Source organism: Pogona vitticeps, chromosome 6, assembly GCF_051106095.1.
Source record: "Pogona vitticeps strain Pit_001003342236 chromosome 6, PviZW2.1, whole genome shotgun sequence".
NCBI classification, from domain to species: domain Eukaryota; kingdom Metazoa; phylum Chordata; class Lepidosauria; order Squamata; family Agamidae; genus Pogona; species Pogona vitticeps.
Genome location: NC_135788.1, coordinates 31,676,435 through 31,703,234, shown reverse-complemented (window position 1 = coordinate 31,703,234; position 26,800 = coordinate 31,676,435). Strand labels below are relative to the sequence as shown.

The following is a 26,800-nucleotide window of genomic DNA, read 5'->3' as shown; positions in this document are numbered from 1 at the left end:
GTAAATTGAGTTTGAGACCCCTGATCGAAAGGAACTAATGATAACCTTGCATTTAAACACTCATCATCACAGGTGACTGGGAATGCCATACAGGTGAGTGAACTCTGTTCATCCTCTACACCAGTGGTTCCCAACCTTGAGTAAACCAGATGTTCTTGGACTGCAAATCCCAGAAAACCTAGCCAGTGCAGCCAGCCGGTGGTGAAGGGTTCTGAGAACTGCAGTCCAAGAACACCTGGGTTACCCAAGGTTGGGAACCACTGCTCTACACCAAGCACACAAGTCAAGTGGATCACCAAAGGAAAAGAAAATACCTTGGCTAAGAGAAAAAAAATCCATTTTTCCCTCCCAACAGGCTTGTAAAACAACAACACAAAGAATGGAGGTTCTTGGTGGACTAAGTCTATTCAGCACATGACATCATGAAATCCCACAATACAATAGAAGAACTACATTGTGCTACTAAACTTAGTGGGAAACCAGAACAAATTTAAAGGAAGTGTTCATCTGGTACAAGAAGGATATCAATGGTAGGACCATGCCAAGTTCCCTATTAAGAGCGTTTCAAAGCTTGGCTAATGCTCCTAAGAAAGGAGGGCCCAGAAAATGACTCTTTTTCAAGACTCACATACACACAGTATCATTTCCAAGCTCTGCTTCCCAAGCAAGTTACTGATGCTCTTCAGGAATGTGTGAGGATGCCAGGTGTGCATTTGCTACCACACCACATTGTCTTCTTCAGAAAACTAATTAAGAATGATTAGTAAAGGAGCATGGAAACTCCAATAGGTTGTGAAGACGGGGAAAGGATAAAGCTGAACTCCTCTGCACACTTCTCTGGGCATAAAATCCATGGAGCTCAATGGCACTGACTTCTGAGTAGACATATAGAGGACTGCGCTGGAAGCAGAGCTGATTTTCACAAATTCCTGATGGATGGAATCACTCCGTCTGTGTTCATTGTTTCAGAAAGAGATTCCAAATCCATGTTATCTGTCAAAATAAAATGTAGCAGATCTTACCGAATGTTGAAATACATGGACCCAAGAATTATAATGGTTTCAGCTTGTTGTATATTCTTTCAGAAATGTGGAAGAGCTTAATTACAAAGAAATGTACCACCAAGGAGAATGTTTCAATCTGGAATCCTGAGGCACTGCCATTATAAAATGATTATTCCCATGTAACCCTTCTGAATTCTGTAACCCGTCTGGCAATAAAACTCCATGAATGCTGCCAACTTTTGCTTATCTAATAGTTGTCTTTTCCTTTGAAAGTCATCCCAAGCCTCGGGCAAGAGGACAGGCATTTAACTTGGAAACATGGCTTTGTTTCTTTCAGTTGTCCGTGGAAGATCCCATGTTGAGTGCAAAATGGAGTATCCTTTTTTTCTTTTTTTACTCTAACAGATATTTAATTACTTCCTTACATTTGGAGCCTGCATGCTGTCTGTGGTTAAACATTTGAAATATGAAGTCGGCAATTGGGGAGGATTTTTCTACTGACACTTATTTAATTCTAGCTGAATTTAATAGCAACAATCTAGAAAGCTGCTGCTTAAAATAAACCTGAAGAGGAATTAAAAAAAAAGAAAACCCAAAACAGATCAGTAACAAATTATCCCAGATCAGGTTTGGCTGGAAAATGGGAAGTCATTTTTTCTTCTCATGAGATGGCCAAAGTATTGGAACCCCAGCTTCAGGATCTGTCCTTCCTGTGAGCATTCAGGGTTGATTTCCTTCAAAATGGATAAGTTTGTTCTCTTTGCAGTCCAGGGGACTCTCAAGAGTCTCCTCCAGCACCACAGTTCAAAAGCATCAATTCATCAGTGGTCAGCCTTCCTTATGGTCCAGCTCTCACTTCCATATATCACTACTGGAAAACATAGCTTTGACTATGCGGACCTTTGTTGGCAAGGTGATGTCACTGCTTTTTAAGCATCTAGGTTTGTCATGGCTTTCCTCCCAAGAAGCAGGCATCTTTTAATTTCGTGGCTACTGTCACCATCTGCAGTGATCATGCAGCCCAAGAAGGTAAACTCTGTCACTGCCTACATATCTTCCCCTTCTATTTGCCAGGAGGTGATGAGACCAGTGGCCATGATCTTAGTTTTTTTGATGTTGAGCATCAGACCATTTTTTGTGCTCTCCTCTTTCACCCTCATTAAGAGGTTCTTTAATTCCTCCTCACTTTCTGCCATCAGAGTGGCATCATCTGCATATCTGAGGTTGTTGATATTTCTTCCGGCAATCTTAATTCCAGTTTGGGATTCATCCAGTCCTGCCTTTTGCATGGTGTATTCTACATATAAGTTAAATAAGCCGGGGGACAATATACAGCCTTGTCATACTCCTTCTCCAATTTGAAGCAGCCAGTTGTTCTATTTCTAACTGTTGCTTCCTGTCCCACGTATAGGTTTCTCAGGAGACAGATAAAGTGGTCAGGCACTCCCATTTCTTTAAGAACTTGCCATAGTTTGTTGTGGTCCACACAGTCAAAGGCTTTTGCATAGTCAATGAAGCAGAAGTAGATGTTTTCCTGGAACTCTCTGGCTTTGTCAAAAGCCTTCTACATTTGATAACTCTTAAAACATAAAAATAGTGTTTTAGGAGTTATCAAATGTAGAAGGTAAAAGCCAAGACACTTTAGCTTCAATACTTCTGTTAATTGGTCACTCACTATTATAAATGAGTTTGTGTGTGTGTGCGCGCACACACAAACACACACTCATTCATACTAGTGATATCCGCTCCATTTAAGTGCTTAATTTAAGTGACGTATATCAAATATTAATTCTCCCATGTCAGGCCAAGTCACCTCTGCACATAAAATGGCACAGCACCTTTGTTTATAAAAATTGGTATCAAAGTATATGCTTCCCTACGTTCAACTGAGGAATTAGACAAATTTGTATCTAAAGAAAAAAAAAAATCAGAGTCAAGTTCCACTTTTCTTGAAATGAGCCAGAATCAGAACTGTGCTTTTACAACTTAAGCTAAAGGAGGAGCTCAGAATTGAATATAAATATTGAAAATCTAAAGATCAAATTAGCCAATATGTTTATCATATTTATGCAAAGATACACCTCCTAGAAAGATGAAAGACATTTGGCTCATTTTAAAACTACAACTAACTCCCTTGTATTCCCTTGTAAACTACAAACCCCATGCTGACAAAGCATCTCTGGGAGTAGTGGTCCAAAGCACACAGACATGTTTTCCAATGATTGTTGTTACAGGTTCTGTCACCTTTGCCCATCTGCTGTCTCTTCCAGGTGTGTTAGACTGCCATTCCTGGTGTCCCTCACTAGCACAGCTATAGGGAGCTCTAGCTTAGCACATCCAGGGGGGCACCAGGTTGGGGAAGGCTTTTGGAGGTAGTTATTAAAAGGCACATAAATGGAGCCCAACCACTGTTTAACCGAGGTTTCCCATCTGGACCCATTTTTCTGCTGTCATTCCTTACTCCCTGATTCTTTCTGTGAACAATAACTTGCATGTCATGCAATATAATGGAAATGGAACAGGCCACCAGTGCCGAGCAAATAAAAATGAATGGACACAAATGGAAAAAAGTCTCTCCCTCTCCCGGTTAACGCTTGTTTACCGTGCATTTTCTTTTAATAAAAATCCATGAAAATTAAGCAAATTTGTTTTGGTTTTGTTTTGTTACTTCTTTTAAAAAATGGACGCCCACCCCTTTGCTATGTGTGTTGAGGCCCCCTTTTTAAACCAACAAGCAAAGATTAATTTATAAATAACTGAATGTTAAACAGTGAGTTTTGGTACAGACAGGCTGCATCCCCAGCAGTTAGGATTCCGGAGACCAGTTCATTAAAGATTAAAATAGTTTCTCAGCATTTGGGACTCTAGAGAAGATAGTACATAGATTAGACATCTTAGACCATTATTTTTAAAAGGCTCTTTCAGCAATAAGATTAGCCATCTGCTAGTTTCCCATCTCTCAACCACCTTTTTTTAAAGCATGCTAGAGCCAGCATAAAGGCCTTCTGTCTCTATCTTTGCTATGCTAGAGCTCATTTTGAACCATGGCCCTGTGTTTAAAAGACATGTTTTATTGCTATCTTCCTTCCAAGTTCTTTAATGTTTGTCATTAAATTAATTTCAATAAACCTGAGACCTTCTGTCTGGTAAATAAATAGATAAAAGAAAGAAAGAAAGAAAGAAAGAAAGAAAGAAAGAAAGAAAGAAAGAAAGAAAGAAAGAAAGAAAGAAAGAAAGAAAGAAAGAAAGAAAGAAAGAAAGAAAGAAAGAAAGAAAGAAAGAAAGAAAGAAAGAAAGAAAGAAAAAAGTATCCCATGTAAATCTTGCATTGAAGGTGGCATGGGAGGGAGAGACAAGTAAGATTTTTATCTTCATTTGGAAAGCGATCAAAATGAAGCAGCTGGAAATGGTTACCGCAAACTTTGTCCCCCTTCCAGCTCAGATGGGTTTTTGTTCGTGTATATATACATTTGCTGGGGTTACTTGAATGTCTGTTTTGCACCCAGGCTACTTCGACCCAGTTAGTTGGGTTGGATCCCGACTTAATCAAAGTAGCCCCACTGAAAGCAATGGAAATCATATTAGTCCCATTGACTTCTTTGGGATTTAAGCAGCTTACGTATTTTGTGTGTCAGGTTGCAGCCGTCTTCTTCTTCTTTTTCTCCTGCTGCTGCGGCGAAGAGAACTGGAAAGGACAACTGTCACTGGAGCCTGTGGCACAAATGCAAACATTTGCTCAAAGCCTTTGTTTAGTCTTTTTTCGTAAATATAATGTAGTCGGATAACTGGCCACCATCCATAATGAGCAAAACAGGGCAACAGTTTGGGAAAGGTTCAATGGATTTTATTTTCACATAATCCATAGCCCGCAGGAAAGAAAAGCAAGACTGCCAAGACTTCCATTATAGAGAATATTGCAATTTAACCTTCTTTAATACAGCATCCACTAAAGCATTCCTAAAGTCTTTCTCTCTTTGTTTCACAGGTTTGCCAAGAGTTTCCAGTTCTAATTATAATATGAGTCTTGTTTCCTTCTCCAAAATCGTAACATACAGAGACGCAGATACAGACACACGCATGTATGCATGCACAAACACAAAATTTTATTTTAGGGGGTGATTATGTTGGTCATTTATCCCCAAAATATTTGTCAGATTGGGTGCATATTGATTTAAATTAAAATCCAGTGACCACATAGTGAAAAGCTCAACATGGAGAAACGGGTGGAATTGTCTTTTTTGAGTGAGAAATATTTTGTTGTTTAGCAGGCAGAGGTGATCCAAATTTGCTCTGAATCATTTGTCCAGTTTCTGTGGATTGTGAAATTGCATAGGATTGCATGATCCAATAAAAAAGGGATGCTCCTAGGTATGTCATCTCCCCTCAGTTGAGTGCCCCTACTCTCCACACAATTTTTTTAAAGTTTCAACACAGTGCTGGAAAAGAGTATTTCCAGGTCACTTAGGAGAGCTAGATAAACAAAAAGAGAGAGTGGGAAATTACCAATTAGCAACTAGTTAGCACCTTAAGACAGTTTCTGCCATTGGAGCTCCATGCAAATAGAACTCTCTGCCTTTGCTGTGCTGATATCTGCAAATTGTCATATGGACAGTTACAGAGATTCACCTGAAGAAACCCTATTTGATTACACAGTGGATCAAACTGTATTTCTCTTGCTGTGTGGTTTCACCCTGACAGAGTGTGACAAAGCTAAGTACCATTGATGTGATGAGCCTAACAGAAATGTCATTTTATTGTGATCCTCTTCTATAATTAAGTGGAATGTTAAAGGGAAACTTTAGAATAGTTATGGTGTTCTGTATTTTGTCATTGTTATGTGCATTCAGACTGTCTCTGACGAACCCAAAAATGAGTAACCTTAAGCAAATTCAGTCATTAACAGTCCTGTTCAGGAGTTATAAACTAAGAATCATGGATTTCTTTATTGAGTCAATCTTTTTGTTGTTTCTTGATATCCATACAGCAGTCTTTTGAGACCATACTTTGAATGAATTGTTTTGTTTTCTGTCAGCTTTCTTCATTGCCCAGCTTTCACATCCTTACATAATCCTCAGTTATATCATAGTATGGATGATGTTGGCCTTGGTCTTCAATGGCACATCCTTATTTTTAAGAGTCTCTTCTATTCCTTCAACGTCTAAGCCTTCTTCTGATTTCTTGGCTGCGGTCTCCATTTGGAGAGAAGAAGATGTCATGCAAAAGCAAACACAGAGAAAATTAGTTCTGAAGAACCATTGCCTTAATCTCTGTCCCATCCCACCCAGTCCATCAGTTTCAGTCACAGAGAAATTATAATGTACACAAAAAATCAAATACTACATTGGACTCAGACTTAAAGGATACCCACTGAAACCAAAGGGACTTAGGTTAACCTAGTATTCAATACAACCTCAAACATCTGGTTTGAAACAGACTTCAAATTATCCCTTCTTTCACTCTGGTTATCTTGCACTGTTTGATCAGAAGTCCAAGAAGACAGAAGCTTTCCCTGTAGCCCAGGTGTTTTGGACATCACATCCCAGACACCAAGTCTGTGTGGCGAAATAGTATTTACACATCGAAAACAGCCCTGACAGTTGTTTTCTGTTTGGATGAGAAGTGGTTAATTGATGAAAAAAGGAGTGATCTTCTGGGATTTTCCCTTGCTTGGTGTCACTTTGGTAGTGAATGGTAGTGAGCACAAAAAAGTATCCTATATCACCTTGACTGGTGTCGTTGTTGTCAACATTCAGGCTGCCCTCTGCTATGTAAAGCTTGGCATATTTTGTTCTGCTGACAATACATGGCTGATATTGGGCGGCAGTATTGGCCATTTCCTGGCTTTTGGAATTCTGGGTACAAAAGTACAACATCCCACATTCATAAACTGGAGTTTTTTGTTTGTTTGTTTGTTTGTTTTTTTAAAGAATTGAATGTATATTGCTGCACACAGGCTTCATCCACGTTTTTTTGCATGTACACCTCCAGATGTTGTTGTATTGAATTAACAGATGTATAGATGATATAGGATAGCTAATGCTAAGGGATGCTGCTTGTTTCACTCTAACATAACCCTAGTTATTTCCACTTGTGCGGGGATATTCGTATTCGTATACTAATATCCCCATCTCTATTCCTTACCCATCTTTGGCTTCTGCTGCCATGTACACGGTATATGAAGCTGTGGTTGATATACTGTGCTCCATGTATCTGAAAGAGTGGATTGCAATGATGAAATACTACATGGAAAGAAATTTAAAAGGTTATGAGTTTCTTGAAAGATTTTTTTGTTTTGCTTTTATTATGGTAGACTGGCTGGATAGCTCAGTAATTTAGGTTTCTAGCTAGATAGCCAGAGGTTGAGAATTTGTTGCCCCATTGTGCATCTAGTGGAAAGAGCCATTCTTTGTAGTTATGGGCAGGCTGCTTAATCCCAGTGCACCCTCAGAAGGGAATGGTCCAGTAGGACTTATGTGACGGTTGATTTTCTAAAATCTCATTGATTTATTGAGTCCACTCTAGTTGGGCTTGGCAATTGGATTTAACCTTCCTTAACTATATGGCTATGGAACCAGAGGTTGAGAGTTTGATTCCTCACTGTACCTCCCAGGAAAAGAACCAGTCTGTGTAGCCTTGGGCAGGCTGCACAATCCCAGTACACCTCCAGAAGGGGGTGGCAAACCACTTCTGAGTATTCTCTACTTGGAAAACCCTGTAAAGTGTCACCACAAGTCAGAATGGACTTGATGGCACATTATCTTATTAATAGAAACCTCTCTGAAACTTGCTCCAAGAAATATAGTACTTCAGAAACAAACTTTAACATGATCTCATCCAGTCAGCTTGAAGTGATATAAATATTGGGAGTTGAGCAGTAAGTTAAAAAGACACAAACATGCTAGCCCCTGCTTCACATCTGTGAATAATTATGCTGCCAAGCTGATTCCAAATTATGGAGAACTTTTCTAGGTATAGGGTTCTCAGCAGTGATTTACTATTTCATTCTGGGATGCTGTCAGACTATGTAGTTTGCCCAAGACCACACAGGCTGGATTTTTTTTCTTACAAGGCACAGTGGGGAATCAAACTCCCAGTCTTGGGCTCTATAGCTGCTCCATTTCACTGAGGTATCCAGCATTTTATTTATCTCTATATTTATTTGAACATGTATAACAACCCTTCCTCCAAAGAGGGCAAAGTGACTAGCAACAGGTAAAAAGCCATCAGTTAACCTTTGGAAATAAGCTGCACAATAGAGAGTCAATAGAGACAACTGAAATTTGGGAATTGCAAGTACAAGTTCTCTCTGAGCCATGAAACCCTTTAGACAGCTTTGGACCAGTCTCTCTCTCTGCCCTACCACATCTCAGTGAATAAAAGGGAAGGTATAAAGGGAAGAAGAAGAAGAAGAAGAAGAAGAAGAAGAAGAAGAAGAAGAAGAAGAAGAAGAAGAAGAAGAAGAAGAAGAAGAAGAAGAAGAAGAAGAAGAAGAAGAAGAAGAAAAAGAAGAAGAAGAAGAAGAAGAAGAAGAAGAAGAAGAAGAAGAAGGTATCGAGTCAATTCTGACTTATGGCAACATTTTTCAGGGGTTTCCATGTAGAGAATACTCAGAAGTGGTTTATCATTCTCTTCTTCTGGGGGCATCCTGGGACTATTCAGCTTGCCCTAGGCTACACTGGCTGGTCCTTTTCCTGGGAGGTACAGTGAGGAATCAAACTACCAACCTCTGGTTCCATAGCCATATAGCTAAGGAAGTTTAAATCCAATTGTCAAGCCCAACTAGAGTGGCCTCAATAAATCAATGAGATTTTAGTGGGTGGTGCTTCAGTGGTGCTTCAGTGGGTCTGCACCAGAAGTTGGGTTTAGTGCTAAGTAAATGAGCAAATTAAAAGAGTAACAGAATAAATGAATCAGATAACAGCATTAAATCTTTTACAAACCTAAGATAGTTGAAACCCAACTTTGGAAAGAACACAGTTCATAGTCAGGGCAAAAGTTTTTAAAATCTGGCAGAAAGCCCTTGGAGGGGTGATAGGGTGGGCCATGTAAAATGCCTTCCTCCTATTTGGAACCAAGCACAATTTCTGGTAACTTGACCTGCAGGATTAGAGTCAACGTGTCTCTGAACAGACATCCATCTTGGATGGTTCTGTATCCATCTTGTATGAGATGGATACAAGGAATCTGACTTGGAACACAGAGGACCCCCCCCCCAAAAAAAAGATAAGAAAAGAAATAACGCTAACCCCCTGATGACAAGGTAAGGGGAAAAAAAGAGGGTGGTTACAAAAAGCACAAGAGAACTATTTAACTCAGAGTATAAGTGTGTGTAGAACTCTTGACTGTTATGTATTTGATGTCTTTTTAGCACAAATTATTCCCACATTTTATTCGCTTGGGACTTTGAGATGCTGAATTTTATACAGTGTTTGAATCTGGTTTACTGATCTTTTTCTCTATACTGTTATGGTTTTCTGTTGTTTTTATCTACCTATTCTTGTTTTAAAGTTTTGACCATATGAGTCACTTCCAGAGGTCACCACCTAAAAAGAATGGCACATTAGTTCCTTCAATAGATTTTTTAAAAAATCTGATCTTTATCAGTATGTTTAAAGTGCTGAAGGACCTATTCAAAAGGTTAGCAAAAGGAAAATACACTATTCGTAGATGAAATACAGTGAAGGTTATTTTTTCTCTCTTTAACAGAATACCAGAGATATTTCTGGTGGTCTGGAAATTTACACAGTTGAACAGTTTCTGACAGAGAAAATAATTAGAGTTTAGGTTGGCCTTTGGCAGCTCTACAGTATGTCAGCTTCTTAGTGTAATCCGGTAACTGAATTCCCCCCTCCTCTAACCAAGCTAATTGCTCTACCATAAGGATTTATTTTTTCCCACCAAAATGGAAATGACATATTTGTTCTTACCATGATCTGGGTTGCATACAGAAGACTGGGTATTATGTTTCCCCATCTACAAACACTGTGAAAAGATGCCAAGGAATCTTCTTTACCACACAATCCTAAACCTTGTGGCACAGTGGTAATGACTATAGGAATGCAGGCTTGGTGTCGCCTTTTTGAGCTGTGATAGTGTAGAAAGATAGCTACGTAGCAGTTACACTGTTCATTATCATTATCTGCATCTTTTGCCAAGCACAGAGGTGATAGTTCAGTTATTCTGCTGCACTTATCCTTACTCCTCTGCCCTATCCCTCTTCCCAAATGAGCATCTACCAACCTGTCGGTCTATTACAAGCTTTGTTTCTGTCATTTCAGTCTGTCACATTCATGGTTGAATGAGGGAAACTGTGCTATCAACACCTACTATGGTCTTCTTAAAGGATGTGTCATAACAAATATGGATTGTACAAATATAACTAGACAAACCACACAGATATGATAGTCTGAAACTGTCTTGCATCTCCAGTGAATTCCAATGTTCCTTTAAATGTTGGCTGTGACTGACTTTTCTGTTCCATATATAGACGTCAATGGGTAGTGGGGATTTACTTCAATACTGGTGATCAAATGACATCTTCCACTGCACATTTGGGAGTGCAAGGCTTTGGGGAGTTCAGAACAGCCTGCATATCTCTTTGCCACTGAGATGGTCACATCAGTTTGGCTAATGGTAGGGCTGACTCACTCACTCACTCACTCACTCACTCATACACACACACACACGCACACATGCACGCACGCACACACACACACACACACACGTCAGCACCCTCACTACCCATACCCTTGAAGTGGCTACACATTTGACTTTAATGCGATGGATACAAGGAATCTGACTTGGAACACGGACTATTCTGCATTTTCAGTCTGCTAGGGTTCCTGAGAAGACTGCAAAGAGAACAAACCTATCAATTCTAAAGGAAATCAACCCCGAGTGCTCATTGGAAGGACAGATCCTGAAGCTGAGGCTCCAGTACTTTGGCCATCTCATGAGAAGAGAAGACTCCTTGGAAAAGACTTTGATGTTGGGAAAGTGTGAAGGCAAGAGGAGAAGGGGACGACCGAGGATGAGATAGTTGGACAGTGTCATCGAAGCAACCAACATGAATTTGACACAACTCCGGGAGGCGGTGGAAGATAGGAGGGCCTGGCGTGCTCTGGTCCATGGGGTCACGAAGAGTCGGACACGACTAAACGACTGAACACACAGGGTTCCTGAATGAATGGCTGCCCAAAGGGTGGCTGGCAGGTGCGATGCTTTACCACACATACTTTAATTGAATATGATTGATGACGACAACAACAACAACAACATTCCATCAAGACAATTCTGACTTATGACAACCCTTTCCAGGGCTTTCTGCGTACGGAGTTAGAAGTGGTTTTCCTGGCGGTGCCCTGGAACTGTGCAGCTTTCCTAAGGTGGTATTGGCTGGCTCTTCTCCCAGGAGGCATTGTGGGGAATCAGACTCCCAAATTGTGGCTCCACGGCCAGATACCCAAGTCACTGAGCTACCCAGCCAGCTGAGCTTTGTTCGTCTGTTGCAGAAAAAAAAAAATCTACAGCCTCTATCCTAAAATTCAACCCAATAAAGCCTAAGCTAAATCTATCACAAGACTCTTAGAAAAATAACTCCCTGCCACTTCTCAAAATGAATTATAATAGTTGCTTTTAGTATTTTCTTTTTAAATTTGGATATTATTTGCCAGTGGCTTTTGGAACAAAACACATTCTCCTCCCATCCATCTTGTAACCACTCAGCACGCACAGCAAAGCGTAAGTCACCCCCTGGACCATTTGGTATGCCCCTTCCCTCACTTTGTTCTGTGACAGGCCTTGTAACTATAAAAATAGACGAAAGATTTCATTGGACTACAAAAGGATTGATGTTATTCTTCATTAATTTACTGTCAAAGGTAGTTTAGATATGCTCCAGGGCCCATCAAGATAAAGTATATCCCTTGGACCACATGGTCCTTTCCCACCATTGACTGAGATTTATTCACTCTATGTTTCCACACCTGAAGTCAGCTTACCTTCAATGCAATCCAAAGTTTCCCCACCAGAACACTTCCCCAACCTTTCTATTTCCATCTTGCCCTCTTCTTCCCATTTTCTGCCATGTCTCTACCCCTTCTCTTGTTCTTCTTTTGATGATGACTGATTAAGGACAGACTCAGAATACTGGGGGGGGGGAGAGAAATCCTGCCCCCTCCCACTCACGTCTGAAGTAAAAAGTAAGCTGTGCATATTTGGAATCATTGACAAGTCATTTCTCTCCCTCCTCTCCTCTCCACTCCAAATGATCATAAGTCTATGTCAGCATCTCTTTTGAAATGGAAGCTTCCATTTTATGAAGAAGAGACTACAAGGAAAAACTCTGCAAACTTTGAAAGAGAGCCTAGAGCTGTTAGCTCCCCCCCCCCCTTTTTGTAGGTTTTAACCAAGCATGAAGCAGAGGGTGAGAGAAAGGTGTGCTGGGGAGAACACCGCCAGTCCACACTCCAACCTCAGTTTAGAGAGTCAGCAGCTCTGCTCATTGTTGAGGAGAAAATTCCCATAGCTGACATCACAGGCAATGAATGGCAGAGAGAGTTTTAATTGTACATGTCTCTGCCACCACAGGAACTGGATTTCTGTGAGACAATGGGAGAGATAGAGATAATAGATCTAAAATCACCCAGGCTGCCAAATAATAATAATAAAGCAAAACAAAACAACCCTGAAATGGATCTGGAAGGGTTTGATTTGCATCTGCACTAACATTGTGTGGTTCTCTTAAACTAATCTGGATCAGTGGGCAACTTATACAGGAGCAAACCGAATGTGTGACATGCCCTTGGTGATTGCAAAAGGGAATAAAATACAAGTAACTAGTTTTTTTCAGCTAGTCACTTCCGAGCTAATCACATACTCCTCCCCCTTGCCTGGTAAGGCAAACTGCTCTCCAGACTCATTCAAAAGGTAATCTACACTGTTATGCAAAAAGCTGTATTTTTAAAGGGGGGGGGGGAGAGAATCAACACAAGCTTACCATAAGAACCAAAAAAATTTGTGTCTTTGCATGTCAACCCAGATACATTTTTAAATGAGTGAATGACATTCATTCAGTGGAGCGATTACTTCACAGAAAAGCTAGGCTGCAGTTCCACATTTTAAAACAACAGTTCAAAATAAATCTGATTGGCACGTGACAAGCTATAAAAATGAACTGGAACATAAGCACATGAAATAAACTTCACCTTGACCTGATTTCCACTTCACTAAATTTGTTGTAGCAAACTGGTGACACATAGTGGATAAAGAGGAACACATGTCTGTGTTCAAAAACAGAGACCAGATGGTAAACCTATTGATAGAGGAACTGTTATACAAGAGCACTGTGTATAATTCAGAACGGAGAAATCCTTTGAAGACTAAACATGCTGAATAAGAAAGAAGGAATTTTGCAGTGATGCAAACAGAACTCAAAGCTGTTTTTTGCCCTTCTTATGGCATTACAGAGCTACATAACGTGGAGACTTTAGAAAATACAGATGCTATATATTTTTCTGCTTTCATCATTGTTGGGAATCCAGTGAACTGAGGATGCCCGAATGGGTTTTGATGATATCACATCTTCAACAAGATTGTCAAGCAACTATTTTAAATGCCTTCTGGTATATATCAGTGGCTGTGGCACACTCTATTTCATGAACATTCAGTCTTCACATATTTAAAGCTATAATTCCAATCAGCCACACCTAGAATGACTGACGGGCAATGGACAGTGGCAGCTGTAACCCTTCACTGTTTGAACCTAGTAATAGAATCTGGCATTCATAATGACAGATAGAACTGGCAACTAGCACAGTTTTTGTCAAATCTAACCACCTCACTGGCTGGCCGGATAGCTCAGTCATTTAGGTATCTGGTTGAGAGTTTGATTCCCCACTGCACCTCCACAGAAAAGAGTCAGCCTTGGGCTACGTAGCTGTACAGTCCCAGGAGAAGGGAATGCTAAACCACTTCTGTGCATTCTCTACCTGGAAAATCAAAGAGTCACCACAAGTCAGATTTGACTTGATGGCACACATTTAGTATTTATTTACCGCCTTGCTAATGCAAATCAAAATTATGAAACCAGTATTTGGAAGAAGTGTATGGAAGCTCCCAAATACGCTCTGCACTCAAATAAAGGGCACACAGATCAGAACTGACCTACCTTCTGTGATTTAGGAGACATTCTGACCTGATCTGTCTCCAGAGTTGTGATGTTATCAGTGTGTTTCCAGTTGTGCATTTTTTAAAAAAAGTCCTGTAAATGGTAGTTGTGGTGGGGAAGCAAGCAGCTATGACAGGTGTGGGGGGCAGGCGGGCTATGCAGCACTTTAGTGATCTGTCCACTAAAAATCCACTCAACAACCAACCTTCCAATATTATACACATGCTCGGTTCTTATAGTGTAATAATATTTTAGTAAAATTTGGTAAACCGGGAGGAGTAAGAGAATAAATTGAAAATTATAGGCTGGAATACAAAGAGGCTGTCATAACAGTAATGTAGCTCTCTTCTCTCCCCCCCCCCCAAGCTCTGCAAAACCCTTTGCTCCCTTCAAATTGCTGATCATTTTTAACCCTATGAATGATGAAATACAGTCAAACTGTGGTAGTTCTGCTTCAGCCCAGGGGTGAACACTAGTCCCTAGTTCTGCCTTATGCACAATCACACAAATATTCCTGATTTGGTCACATTTCAGCATTTGCCCAAAGACAAAACTGCTGTATCTAGTGTTTTACAGCATGATTTGCATGATCCTTCAAGATATGTATGTTGATGTAGCAGCAAAGAGAACTATTGGGCTGTAGAAATTCCAGCATGAACGAACAAGCCCAATGTAAGTGCTTTTGTGTCTTGGATTTCAATGGCAACATTAAGCACAACTCTCCAGCTGATAGCAGTTAAACGTCAAAACTTTGCTTAACATTGCCAGGACCATGTTATTGGAACTGATATTTTGGGTGAGTTATTGCAACACTACATAAAAGCCTTAAACTAATGTCTGCAGGAAATTAGCTATGCATTCCAAAAGATTTTTAAAGCGGAAATCTGGAATCTGCTCTTTTCTGGTCTGCCCAATAAAAACACATTGTCCAGTGAAACAGGAAATAGAAGCTTTCTGATCCACCTTCAATATATCTTGAACCTCAGACTTTTGATAAGAAGTTTTTGTTTTGTTTTGTTTTGTTTTGCTTTTTAAAAATAATCTTCATCACTGGTGACTATAGCAAAGTTTTAACAGGCAGCCCCTTCAGGATTTGTGTTTCGGCATGACTGTGCAAGAGAATTGCAGGTGCCTGTAAGGGTAAAGTAGAATGTGTAATAATTCAAAAGCCAGGAATGTTTACTACTGCTTCTTTTTTACAATGGGATGGAATATATGAGGGGAAGTCCTCAGTGCTGCAAGTTTCTTATAATAAGAGATAAACATTACTGCTGTGAATTGTGCTGGTCCAAAATAGGGTGTCCAGATTGTTGACAGGGATTGGCTGTTTAGACTTAGATCATACCATGCTAAGGCTTCTATATCTGCACTGGTTATCACTGTCAGTCAAATTTTGGTTCCAGTTCATCCCCAGTTGCACCTTTTGCTATTAAAACAGGATTCCCTTTGGTGCCATCCCTACCGCACTGATGGTTGAAGGAAGTGGCTTCAAGAAATGGCATTGAGGTATGTGAGGAATTGCACATTGATGTCTCAATGGTGCAGTGAGATGCCCTACTGAGGGCTGCCAGTTCAGCAGTGTCCTGTTCCATGAGATGTCAGTGCCAAAACTTGAGACTAAGGGTAGACCCTGGTGTAACAATCGCAAAATAATGTGGATGTCCTGCACCGCCTCTTAAACAAAATTTAAGTGCTCATCAGACATACAAACAAATTCATATTGAGCCAGAGAGCTTTTGTACCATGTGGGACTGGGGAGGAAATGGGTGGTTGGCTGTTAAAGCCACCATGCACAACAAAATCAGACCTGCCCCCCTCCAAGTGTCCATTGTCCTGAGATTTGTCTACCTGCCTGGAGAACCAGGGAGGCATAGCAGTTTTCTGAGACTTCAGTTGCACTATTATTTTGGGAGACAGCTTTACTCCATTTTGGGGAAGAAGTAAGTGAGTGAGTGAGTGAGTGAGTGAGTGAGTGAGTGAGTGAGTGAGTGAGTGAGTGAGTGAGTGAGTGAGTGAGTGAGTGAGTGAGTGAAAGAAAGAAAGAAAGAAAGAAAGAAAGAAAGAAAGAAAGAAAGAAAGAAAGAAAGAAAGAAAGAAAGAAAGAAAGAAAGAAAGAAAGAAAGAAAGAAAGAAAGAAAGGCTTTTACCCTATATGGAACAAGAAATGCCTATATTCAAGCTGAAAAGGAAGAGGCACTCAAGATCATATCTGCTGGTTGTTTGAGAGCAGCAAAGAATTTCAGATCAATCTATAATTTACAGACTACAGAAAGGGCTTTCTCTGTGATCATGGGAAATTATGTTTGTTCTGAAAGAAATTGATGTGCTTCCGTACTTGACTGTCCTGATGTATGACCTGTTTTGTGGACAAGAAGCTATAGTTAGGACAGAATACTGAGACACAGAATGGTTTTCTATAGGCAAAGGTATCAGACAAGGGCACATTATATCCTCTTATCTCCTCAGTCTATACGCAGAACATATTGTATGGAAAGCCAAACTAGAGTCAGAAGAAGGAGGAGTGAAAATTGGTGAAAGAAACATTAATGATTTGAGATGTGTAGATGACACAGTCTTTCTGGCAGAAAGGAACAATGACTTGAAACAGCTTTTAGTGAAAATGAAAGGAAAAAGTGCCAAAGTAGGATTTCAGTCAAACGTTAAGAAGGCAAAAATTAAGAACGTTTAACATTGACAATGAAGAAATCAAAATAGAGATTTTGTATACCTTGGTTCAGTTATAATTCCAAATGGAGACTGCAGCCAAGAAATCATTAGAGACTTGGAAGGGCAGTAATGAAGGAACTTGAAAAGATCATCAAGTTTAAGGATGTGTCACTGTAAACAAAGACCGAGATCATCCGTGCTCTTGCATTTCCAGTCACCACGTATGGGTGTGAAAGCTGGAGAGGAAAGAAGGCTGACAGGAAAAAAAAATTGGTTCATTTGAAATGTGGTGCTCGAAGAGAGCTCTGCAGATACCCTGGATTGCCAGAAAAACGAACAAATAGAAACGAGATCAAATCAAGCCCAAACGACCTCTGGAAGCAAAAATGTTGAAGCTGAAACTGTCCCACTTTGGGCACATCATGAGAAGGCAGGATACTTTGGAAAATACAGTACAATAATACTGGAAAAGGTTGAAGGCAGCAGGAAAAGAGGAAGACCAGAAATGAGATGGATTGAGTCCCTAAAGAAACCACAGTTTTGAGTTTGCAAAAGCTGAGCAGGGCTGTTGAGGAAAGGACATTCTGGAGGTTTGCTCATTCTTAGGGTCACCATATGTTGGACACAACTTGACAGCACAGAACAACAGCAGCAGCAATTAAAATGGCAAACAGCCACAGCAATAAAATCACATTATAAATTAAATATTAGTAAAAGAAACTATATGACTAGAAGTTCTGCAGTTAAAAAAAATATAATTTCTGGGATTAATTACAAAACATAGTTAAAATATATGAGAAATATCCTGATCAAATCTCCTGAAGCACTACTTATCTTTGATGTAAAGGGCATGTGAGGTTTTGATTGAGAGAACTAATAGAATAAACTGTGATTTGCACATAAATGTGAATGTTCCCCTTGGGGATATAATTATATGGCCTGATGATAGGGGCAAAGTTCTAAGATACCAGAGAATTACAATTTCACTCCTGGCTATAAATCAGTATTTTTGGGGAAATCACCCAGTTTGGAATGGATTTTGCTGCTAACTGGAAGTGCCAGATTCTTTTAGCCTGCAGTTATTTACATTCGTCAAAGTCACCCAAAATTACTCTGTGTGTCACATGGAGATTGCTTGAAGAAAAGTCACTTGACCTCATGTTTTCCCAGTCAACAGAGATTATAATAATTGATCCCACAGGATGTCAATAGAAATTTACTAAACTGTCCTAACTGAATCCCTTTGCTTAGGTAAATTAAAACGTAGTGGCTGAAATCCTGCTGGCATAAATTCACACTGTATTATCCGGCAATACATATTTTTAATTTAATGTAATTTTAAAGTTCTTATACCCTTCCTAGGGAAGTTTCTGAGGCTCCCCAGAGATCCAGTTTGCCCTTGGGAAGCCTTCGGGAACTGTGAGGTAGGTGGGGGCGGGGCAGGGAAAGAGTCTTTAATATCAGAAAATTTCCGGTGTTTCACCAACAATGGTACCAATCCAAAGCAGGGTAACTGGCAGAAAATTCCCCATGCTAAAGTCTCTTGTCCCTCTATATTCCTTGGCTCTGAAAAGCTTCCCAAAGGCCAAATCAATCCCTAGGGAATCTTGGAATTTGAAGTGGGGAGACACCGGACATTTTTTAATCTAATTTAATTTTATCTGTGCTGTGAACCACCCAGAGTGGCCTTTGGTCAGATGGGCAGTAAACCAACCAACCAACCAACCAATCGACCAACCAACCAACCAACCAACCAACCAACCAACCAACCAACCAACCAACCAACCAACCAACCAACCAACCAACCAACCAACCAACCAACCAACCAACCAACCAACCAACCAACCAACCAACCAACCAACCAATCAACCAACCAACAATTTAATTTAATTTAATTTTCCCTGGATGATGTGTAAATTTGAAGTGACAGGATTTTAGTCAGTGTTTCCAAAACCCCTGATAATGGAGATACCTGTTTTTTCTAACAAGGAAGTTGGACCTTTTCACACACTCTGAAATGAAACCTTATCATGAATATTAACTTCTCCCAGTGGCACCTACTTTTTCATACACATGGTAATTACTGCTCTTATTAATCTGTCAATGAAGTGCACACATGAAAATAAAATGCACAAAAAGGTATGGAAAAGCAAGTTCAGCCTTCCTATGGGTAACATAGTTAAGGAGTAAAATAGGACATATTTACTGACCATGGAAAACCAGTCACAATTGTTGAGATCCTGATTGCAACATGCAAGAACTTTGGGACCAACAGAGTTATGAAGGGAATTGTGCCAGATGAACAATAAGATCTGCAACAATTTGCTAATTCTTCCTGGAAAGGTAGGATATCATGGTCAGGTGGTTTCTGAATCACAATTACAGTATTAGAGGGGTCTTTTCCCCCCTCCCAGTGATTTTTCTCATCCTTTTAACTTAGGGTGATGGTGCAAATACCTCTGTCTGCTGACCTCTGTACCCCAGAGCACCTAGGAAGCCAACATTTATTTATTTATTTATTTAACTTATATGCCACCCACTCTACCCAAAGGTCTCTGGGTGGCTTAGCTTTATGTAGCAGCCCACTTAATCATTTGGGCTTCCCACCAACTTTCCTTGCATATCATCGATAGAACAGTGGGAGCCAGGGCAGGACCACACAGAGGTAAGGGGAGTTAAGTGACTTTAGATGCTAGAGATTTATCTATGTGGGATCCAGGGACTAGGCAAAGCCAGGGAGCAAAGTGGTGGATCATTCCTCCTTTCCTAATCCAGGTGTAAAACTAACTTTGGGGTGACCAGACTTTATACCTGAGAAACTGCATGCCAGAATATTGTAGACTGCATTCAATAGTAAATGTCTACAATGTCCTCAAAATTGATGGAGCTGATTATCCTCTACCCCAGATCATAGCGATTTTCATGGGATTTTTTTTAAAAAAATCATGGTTTTTTTTTTTTAAAAAAATGAAAGTCTAGACATGCACAAATAATATTATGGATTCCAGCAAGGAGTGGGTTGGTATGTCTTCATATATAATATGAGGTGGATCAGCCCTGATATGTATGTCTTTTATTTGAGCATAAATCAGGTTGAGGGTGTTATGAACATGCCAGGTATAAACAGAACAGAGTCCTAACACCAAGAAAAAACAGAGTTGAGATGCCTAGTGACCAGCCATCAGGGAATTGTAGAACAGCAGGAGAAAGATGCTGCAGACTGTTATATGTTTATAGTGTAATGCTCTTTAAACATATTATCTTGACTGAGTATTGTTCTTTAGGAAACATTTGGCAAGGAAACAAAACATTTCCATGGAATGATCATTACTTTATCCTTTTTTTTCTGTATGGTGGTACAATAATAAATGCATAATTTTATATTTTTGTCTTTACAGTCAAAAAGCTAGATGTGCAAACAATTTCCATTCGCGTAAAGCAGAAATGGGCAATATTTTTGCCTCTAAGGCCATTGCTGTACAAAGTACACATACTGAACAAAAGTCATCATAGACATACAAAACTAAAGTAAGGACAATTCCAAATGAAGTACAGAGCTTTTCAGTCCCATTAATTTAAATGAGGGAAAGGACTAATTTTCCTGCTGAAATCAATGGGACTTGATCTTTGTTTGAATCATATCTAGTGATGATTTCAGTTAGATTTTTCAAGATTACTGCACACATCATAGTCTTTGATTCCAGTGATATGTTAATATAAAACACTGATATCATAGGCGGATGTTTAATTTCCATACTTAAAGTACATTTAACTCTGTATCTGGAAAGGAGGAAATCAAGTTGTTCTTAGAACCTAATTCGTAAGTTGCATCACAATCATATGTATGTTTTATTTAGATATAAATTCTACAGTGGAAAATGACTTACACTGACATTCTAGCATTTTCAACATATCCATTGATTCTGTTCTTCATGACAAAACCATTGATGCATTACATATTAAAATGTAACATATCTCTAAAGTCAGAAAATAATAGAAAACAACCCTAGGAAAAGTTTACAAAGACTGATTCCAATGGCTAAGTAAATATTCCAATATTTGGGAGTGGGAACTTGTGGCCCTCCAGATGTTTGTGGCTTAATCCGTGGTCAGCATAGATAATTCTGAGTGAACTTGAGAAATTGCAGTCCAGTACCATCTGGAAGGCCACATTGTGCACCCCTGCTATACACCATTAGAAGGGATAAGGCCTACTGAAGTCCTTTACATTAGACATGTATGAAAGAGCATTGTTGATTACTCAAAAACAGAACTCTGAGAATAACGTTTTCTGGACCAAAGCTTGCTTGAAGTTGATTTTGTAATCTGTCAGGTTTTGATTTTTATCCTATCATTTAAGTGCCAGAATGGTCAAAATCCTGTTACTTACATACACTGGCATAAGTACAATGGAATAAACTGCAATGGTGAATTGCCACAAGCTGAGAAACCTATACGTGGGACAGGAAGTAACAGTTAGAACTGCATATGGAACAACTGATTGGTTCAAAGTTGGTTCCAAGCCGGAATTAAGATTGCCGGAAGAAATATCAACAACCTCCGATATGCAGATGATATCACTCTGATGGCAGAAAGTGAGGAGGATTTAAAGGACCTCTTAATGAGGGTGAAAGAGGAGAGTGCAAAAAATGGTCTGAAGCTCAACATTAAAAAAAAAAACCTAAGATCATGGCCACTGGTCCCATCACCTCCTGGCAAATAGAAGGGGAAGATATGTAGGCAGTGACAGATTTTACTTTCTTGGGCTCCATGATCACTTCAGATGGAGACAGCAATTGCGAAATTAAAAGACGCCTGCTTCCTGGGAGGAAAGCGATGACAAACCTTCACAGCATCTTAAAATGCAGAGACATCACCTTGCCAACAAAAGTCTGAATAGTCAAAGCTATGGTTTTTCCAGTTGTGACTTATGGAAGTGAGAGCTGGACCATAAAGAAAGCAGACCACCGAAGAATTGATGCCCTTGAATTGTGGTGCTGGAGGAGGCTCTTGAGAGTCCCCTGGACTGCAAGGAGAACAAACCTATCAATTCTAAAGGAAATCAACCCTGAGTGCTCACTGGAAGGAGAGATCGTGAAGCTGAGGCTCCAGTACTTTGGCCATCTGATGAGAAGAGAAGACTCCTTGGAAAAGACCTTGATGTTGGGAAAGTGTGAAGGCAAGAGGAGAAGGGGACGACAGAGGATGAGATGGTTGGACAGTGTCATCGAAGCAAACAACATGAATTTGACCCAACTCTGGGAGGTAGTGGAAGATAGGAGGGCCTGGTGTGCTTTGGTCCATGGGGTCACGAAGAGTTGGACATGACTAAACAACTAAACAACTAAACAACGACGAAGACATTGGCACTTGCATTTTTTTTTGCACCGTCACTCTAGTGATGTAGGATGAGAAAAATAAGCAGTGACTAGAGACGGGGACAAATAAACAAACGGTGATCTGTTTTGATCTGTTATTCGTCAAGGTTAACGGAGCAACGAATACGAATATATGAATATTCTTCGACAAATTAATGGATCAATCTGTCAATTTGCCTGCACTTTAAACAGCTATAACACTGGTTCCCAACCACCTAGAGACACCGAATTTTCAGGGAAGCTTCCTCAGAAGTGTTTCTACAATTCCTGAAAGGTTGGTGAACATTGGATCACAGACCCTTGAATTATATAGTTACAAAGACTATCCCCCAGGAAAGCTCCCCTCGGTACTTAGAGAATCTAGAATCACAACGGAGCTTCCTATGTCTTTCCGTAACAAGCCTGCCAACTTTGGTGAAGATTGGATATCGGATATCCAAGTTATTCATCCAGAAATTGGGTCCCCCAGGGGAGTTTACCACACAGCACAGAAGCCCATTCTGCCTACTGGCCACTGATCAGTTGATCATAAGCCTATAGGAAGCCACACACCCCCACAGCCAGCCACCCCAACAGCCTAGCCCCAGACCCCATTCTTTTCCCTACCTTAGCCCCCACCCCAATCCCACCAATACCCCCTTACCTTAATCGCTGTTGCTGAGGTCTCCATCAGGCCTTTGCTGCCATGGTGTGTAAAAATGGAGACCGGCTGCCCTTTGCAAAGATGGTGGCTGTGGCTTCATTTAGGGTAGGGAAGCTGCAGGTGCCATCTTTGCAAAGGGCAGCCTGAATTCCCATAAGGCAGGCTAATGGAATCCAGGCTGCATCTTCACTACTCTAAATGAAGCTGCAGCCATCATCTTTGCAAAGGGCAGCCAGTCTCCATTTTTACATGTGTGGCTCCGAGACCTTGGCAGCAGCGATTAATGTAAGATGGTGTTGGAGGGAGTGGGGTGGGGCAGAGTGGGACCTAAGGTAGGGAAAGGAAGGGGTGGGGAGGTAGGCTGTGGTATTGGGTGGCTATGTGTGGTGGCAGCTGCCTTTCTGCCGCTGATCAGCTGATCAGCAGCCAGTAGGCAGAATGGTGGGTTTTTTGTTTTTTTTAATACGAAGGACGAATAAAAATGGGTAAATATTCATCCCTTTGTATTCATGGGGACCTCTGGGACCCACAAATATGGATCAACAAATATTTAACAAATCAGCTATATTCATCGGAAAAAGCAATCCGTTTTTATTTTCATCCCCATCTCTAGCAGTGACTCTTTAGCTGGCAATATTTTGCCTCTACAATTTGCTTTGTTGTGCTTACTCTGGTGTATGTATGCAATAGGATTCTGAACAGTGCTTATGCTAATATAATTGTCATTGCTAATAATGTTGCATTTACAGTTACAACTTACTTCATGGTCTATACTTCTTCCTCGGCCATATGTACTCTGTGAGTATGTGTATTTCTCTCTATCAGTCTCTCCCTCTATGTCTATAATATTTATGTGCTATCAAGTCCATTCTGACATATGGTGACTACAGATGAGCACGTACTGCTAGTTGAGCATGCTTCGTTTCCCATGCCAAACTACCAAACCAGTGGTTTGCACCCGTCTTTAATGGTGACCCTTTCTGGGGCTTTCTAGATACAAAGTATTCAGCAACGGTTTACCATTCTCTTCTTCTGGGGATGCCCTGGGACTGTGCAGTTTGTCCAGGACCATACAGGCTAGTCTTTTCCTGGGACGTGCAGTGGAGTATTGAACCCCCAACCAAGATGTGGTTGCTGAGAAGAGGTCTTGGTCACAGGTGAGTCCCTGTATTATTCAATCCTGTATTTCAGGACTCAGTCCTCACTTAAAGGGAAAAAAACAAAACAGACTGTAGTACCGGCTACATGAGAATTGAAAAGAAGGGATGGGTACCTTTTGTTTCAGTTTGTTTGTGAATTTCGTTGTATGGGTATACTGTGTATATACTTACAATGACAATAAATTATTATTATTATTTATGATAATACTTTTATATTTCTTGAGCTTTTTTCATTTAGACTACTGTTTGTTCTGACTGGTGTAGGGTAGACAACTGTGGCTCTTAAATGGTTCTAGAGCAGTGGTTCGTAACCTTGGGTTACTCAGGTGTTTTTGAACTGCAACTCCCAGAAACCCCAGCTAGCACAGCTGGTGGTGAAGGCTTCTGGGAGTTGCAGTCCAAAAACACTTGAGTAACCCAAGGTTGAGAACCACTGTTCTAGAGCATCACTTCCATGACCTCTTGCTGTTAGTTAGGCTGCTTTGGATTATTAAGTAGTTGCAGCCAAAAGGATGTCTGAAGGGCCACAATTGGCTATCAGTAATCAAGCAGAATTAACCGGCTCTGAATCGTCACTCTCCAAATAAGATTCTCAGTACCAAAACCAGGCATTGAAAAACACTGTTATATTAAGAGAGTGGCCAAAATCCTACTTGGAAGGGGTGGGGTATACAAATAAGGGCAATCACACAACAGTTTTTGCTTTTCATTTGCTATCCTTCCCATGCCTGGGTGCACCAATGGAGGTGCAACTCCTTCCCTGACCCAACAAAGAATCAGAACACAACACATGACTGGTAGCGCAGGTACGGTTGTCTGTGTGATTGCTGATTTAGGGGATATTAATTTATCCAGATTTGAACAAATACAGAACTCTCTTTACATATGCATATTTGGGGATAATACTGTACAATTCATGGTGAGTTGATATTTCTATTGATTTTTTTTTGAGTGAGAGTTTCTGTGAAATTATATTCATACTAGTGTCTTGCTAGCTAGCATTATGCATAATAACTAGGACCAAGAAAGTAGGCTTGACAGACTATCAACGTGAAGTTGTATAATTGGCCTCAGATGTTGTCTTTACACTACACACTGGATTCAAATCTCTATCTCACGGGATTTGAGTTATTGCAGTGAGACATTCTCCCCACCCCCAAACTCCCACTACTTCAAAAATACTTTCTAGGGATCATGAACTTGTTGCAATTCCATTTTACTGGCTGTCTGCCAAGGCAGATTTGCTCAAATGCAAGCGCAGTCTATTAAACTGCCATTTCTTCCAGCAGCTCCTTGGATATTGCCATAGATACCAGCAGAATGCTTGGAAGTGTTGAAAACCAGGTGACCGTGACTGTAGATAGAAAGCATATGGAATACATGTGTATGGAGCAAGTCTGGTGGACTATTATCCTGCAAAAAGAACCAGGAAGCCCTTCTTGTACCCCATCACTGTCTGAAGTGTGGTGGGTAGGCATGAAAGAGGGGACATTTTCAGTTGTGCTGTCCTCTATCTCTACAACATTTTGACATGTTATGCTTCAGTGGCTGAAATCCTGTTGCAGAGCTTCACGTGCACAAGAGGTATGACCGCCGCAGCAGCAGTGAATCTCCGCTGATGAAAGGTAAATTGCCTGTGACTTGTATACAATGCACCTGTTGTGCACCTCTGCATGCATGGTGATTTGCCACTGCTGATGGCATTATCACCATTGTGCATGCAAAAGTGCACAACAGGATTTCAGCCAATGTATGGAATCCAGTTTGTCATGCTGTATTGCAAAGTTACACTGGAACTGCTAACTATGGAGGAGGAATTGCTACAACAGCCACCTTATGAGAGTATCACCAGAATCCCATGTGTGTGGCAAATGTCATCATTTATTTATTCATTTGGACTAGGGATATACATGTCTGTTTTCCTGGTTCCCTTTTTATTCCAAAAAGCAACACTGCAAGGCAACTTTGACTAAGAAATACTGGTTGGCCCAGGGATAACAAGTAACTAGCTCTGTAAGCTAGATGCCCCATGCTTGCTCCTTTTCTATCATTTTAAATGTTAATGCCTTTAAACTATTTTGAGATGAATGTTTTCATTACCGTACTTGTTTTTGTTTGATTTTTTTTCCTTTAACTTTCCAATTTGTTTTAACTATGTGTGAGCTGCCATGAGTCCTTTCACTGGAAGAAAGGGGGCAGAAAAAATGAAACAAACAAGGAAATAAATCAGCAGAATGTCCAGGTTCATAACACTCTAACCAGCACACTATGCTGGCTTTCTCAGATCAGCAGTTATTATAAAAATTCAGTGGACCCTCTACTTACGGAATTAATCCGTATTGGAATGGTAGGTCGAATCTCCATTGACCTACAATGCATTGAAAACCGATTAATCCCATAACTGGCAGTTTTTATTCTATTTTTGTTCCATTTTGTTTTGTTTTTTTTTCTGGTCTGTAAGTTGATTCTCCGGCTGCAAGTCGAATCTAAATTTTGTGGCCAGAGAAGTCTGTAACTCGAAAAGTCTGTAAGTCGAGCCGTCTGTAAGTCGAGGGTCCACTGTAATGTTATGGCTGAAACATATAGAAAAACACCAAAATATTAATGTGGCAAATCTGCATAATATGAAACGGCCATATTAATTTGCATAATATACAAATCTACATATTATTCAAATGAGACCATCTATTTTGCATAACACACAAACCAAGCGCCTAAGTCTTTAAACTAGAATATGACAGTTCTAAAAAAGCAGGATGGAAAACGAAAGCATGTGAAGG

The 26,800-nt window shown here is 40.3% G+C and overlaps 1 protein-coding gene and 1 long non-coding RNA gene across 2 annotated transcripts in view; one reads left to right on the top strand and one right to left on the bottom strand.

Moving 5' to 3' along the window:
- Nucleotides 1-83: 83 nt before the first annotated feature.
- On the bottom strand, nt 84-12,143 carry LOC144583438 (uncharacterized). Its single transcript, XR_013537201.1, has 3 exons — nt 12,005-12,143; nt 4,624-6,193; nt 84-993 (listed from the first exon to the last, which is right to left on the bottom strand). It is a non-coding gene; the product is annotated as an uncharacterized LOC144583438 (long non-coding RNA).
- Nucleotides 11,381-26,800, top strand: part of LOC140707469 (uncharacterized) — a 92,051-nt gene continuing 76,631 nt past the window's right edge. Inside the window, exon 1 of the mRNA XM_078377167.1 lies at nt 11,381-25,645. Within this exon, the coding sequence (XP_078233293.1) occupies nt 25,639-25,645 (7 nt within the window). The 5' untranslated portion in view covers nt 11,381-25,638. The remainder of the gene's footprint in view (nt 25,646-26,800) is intronic.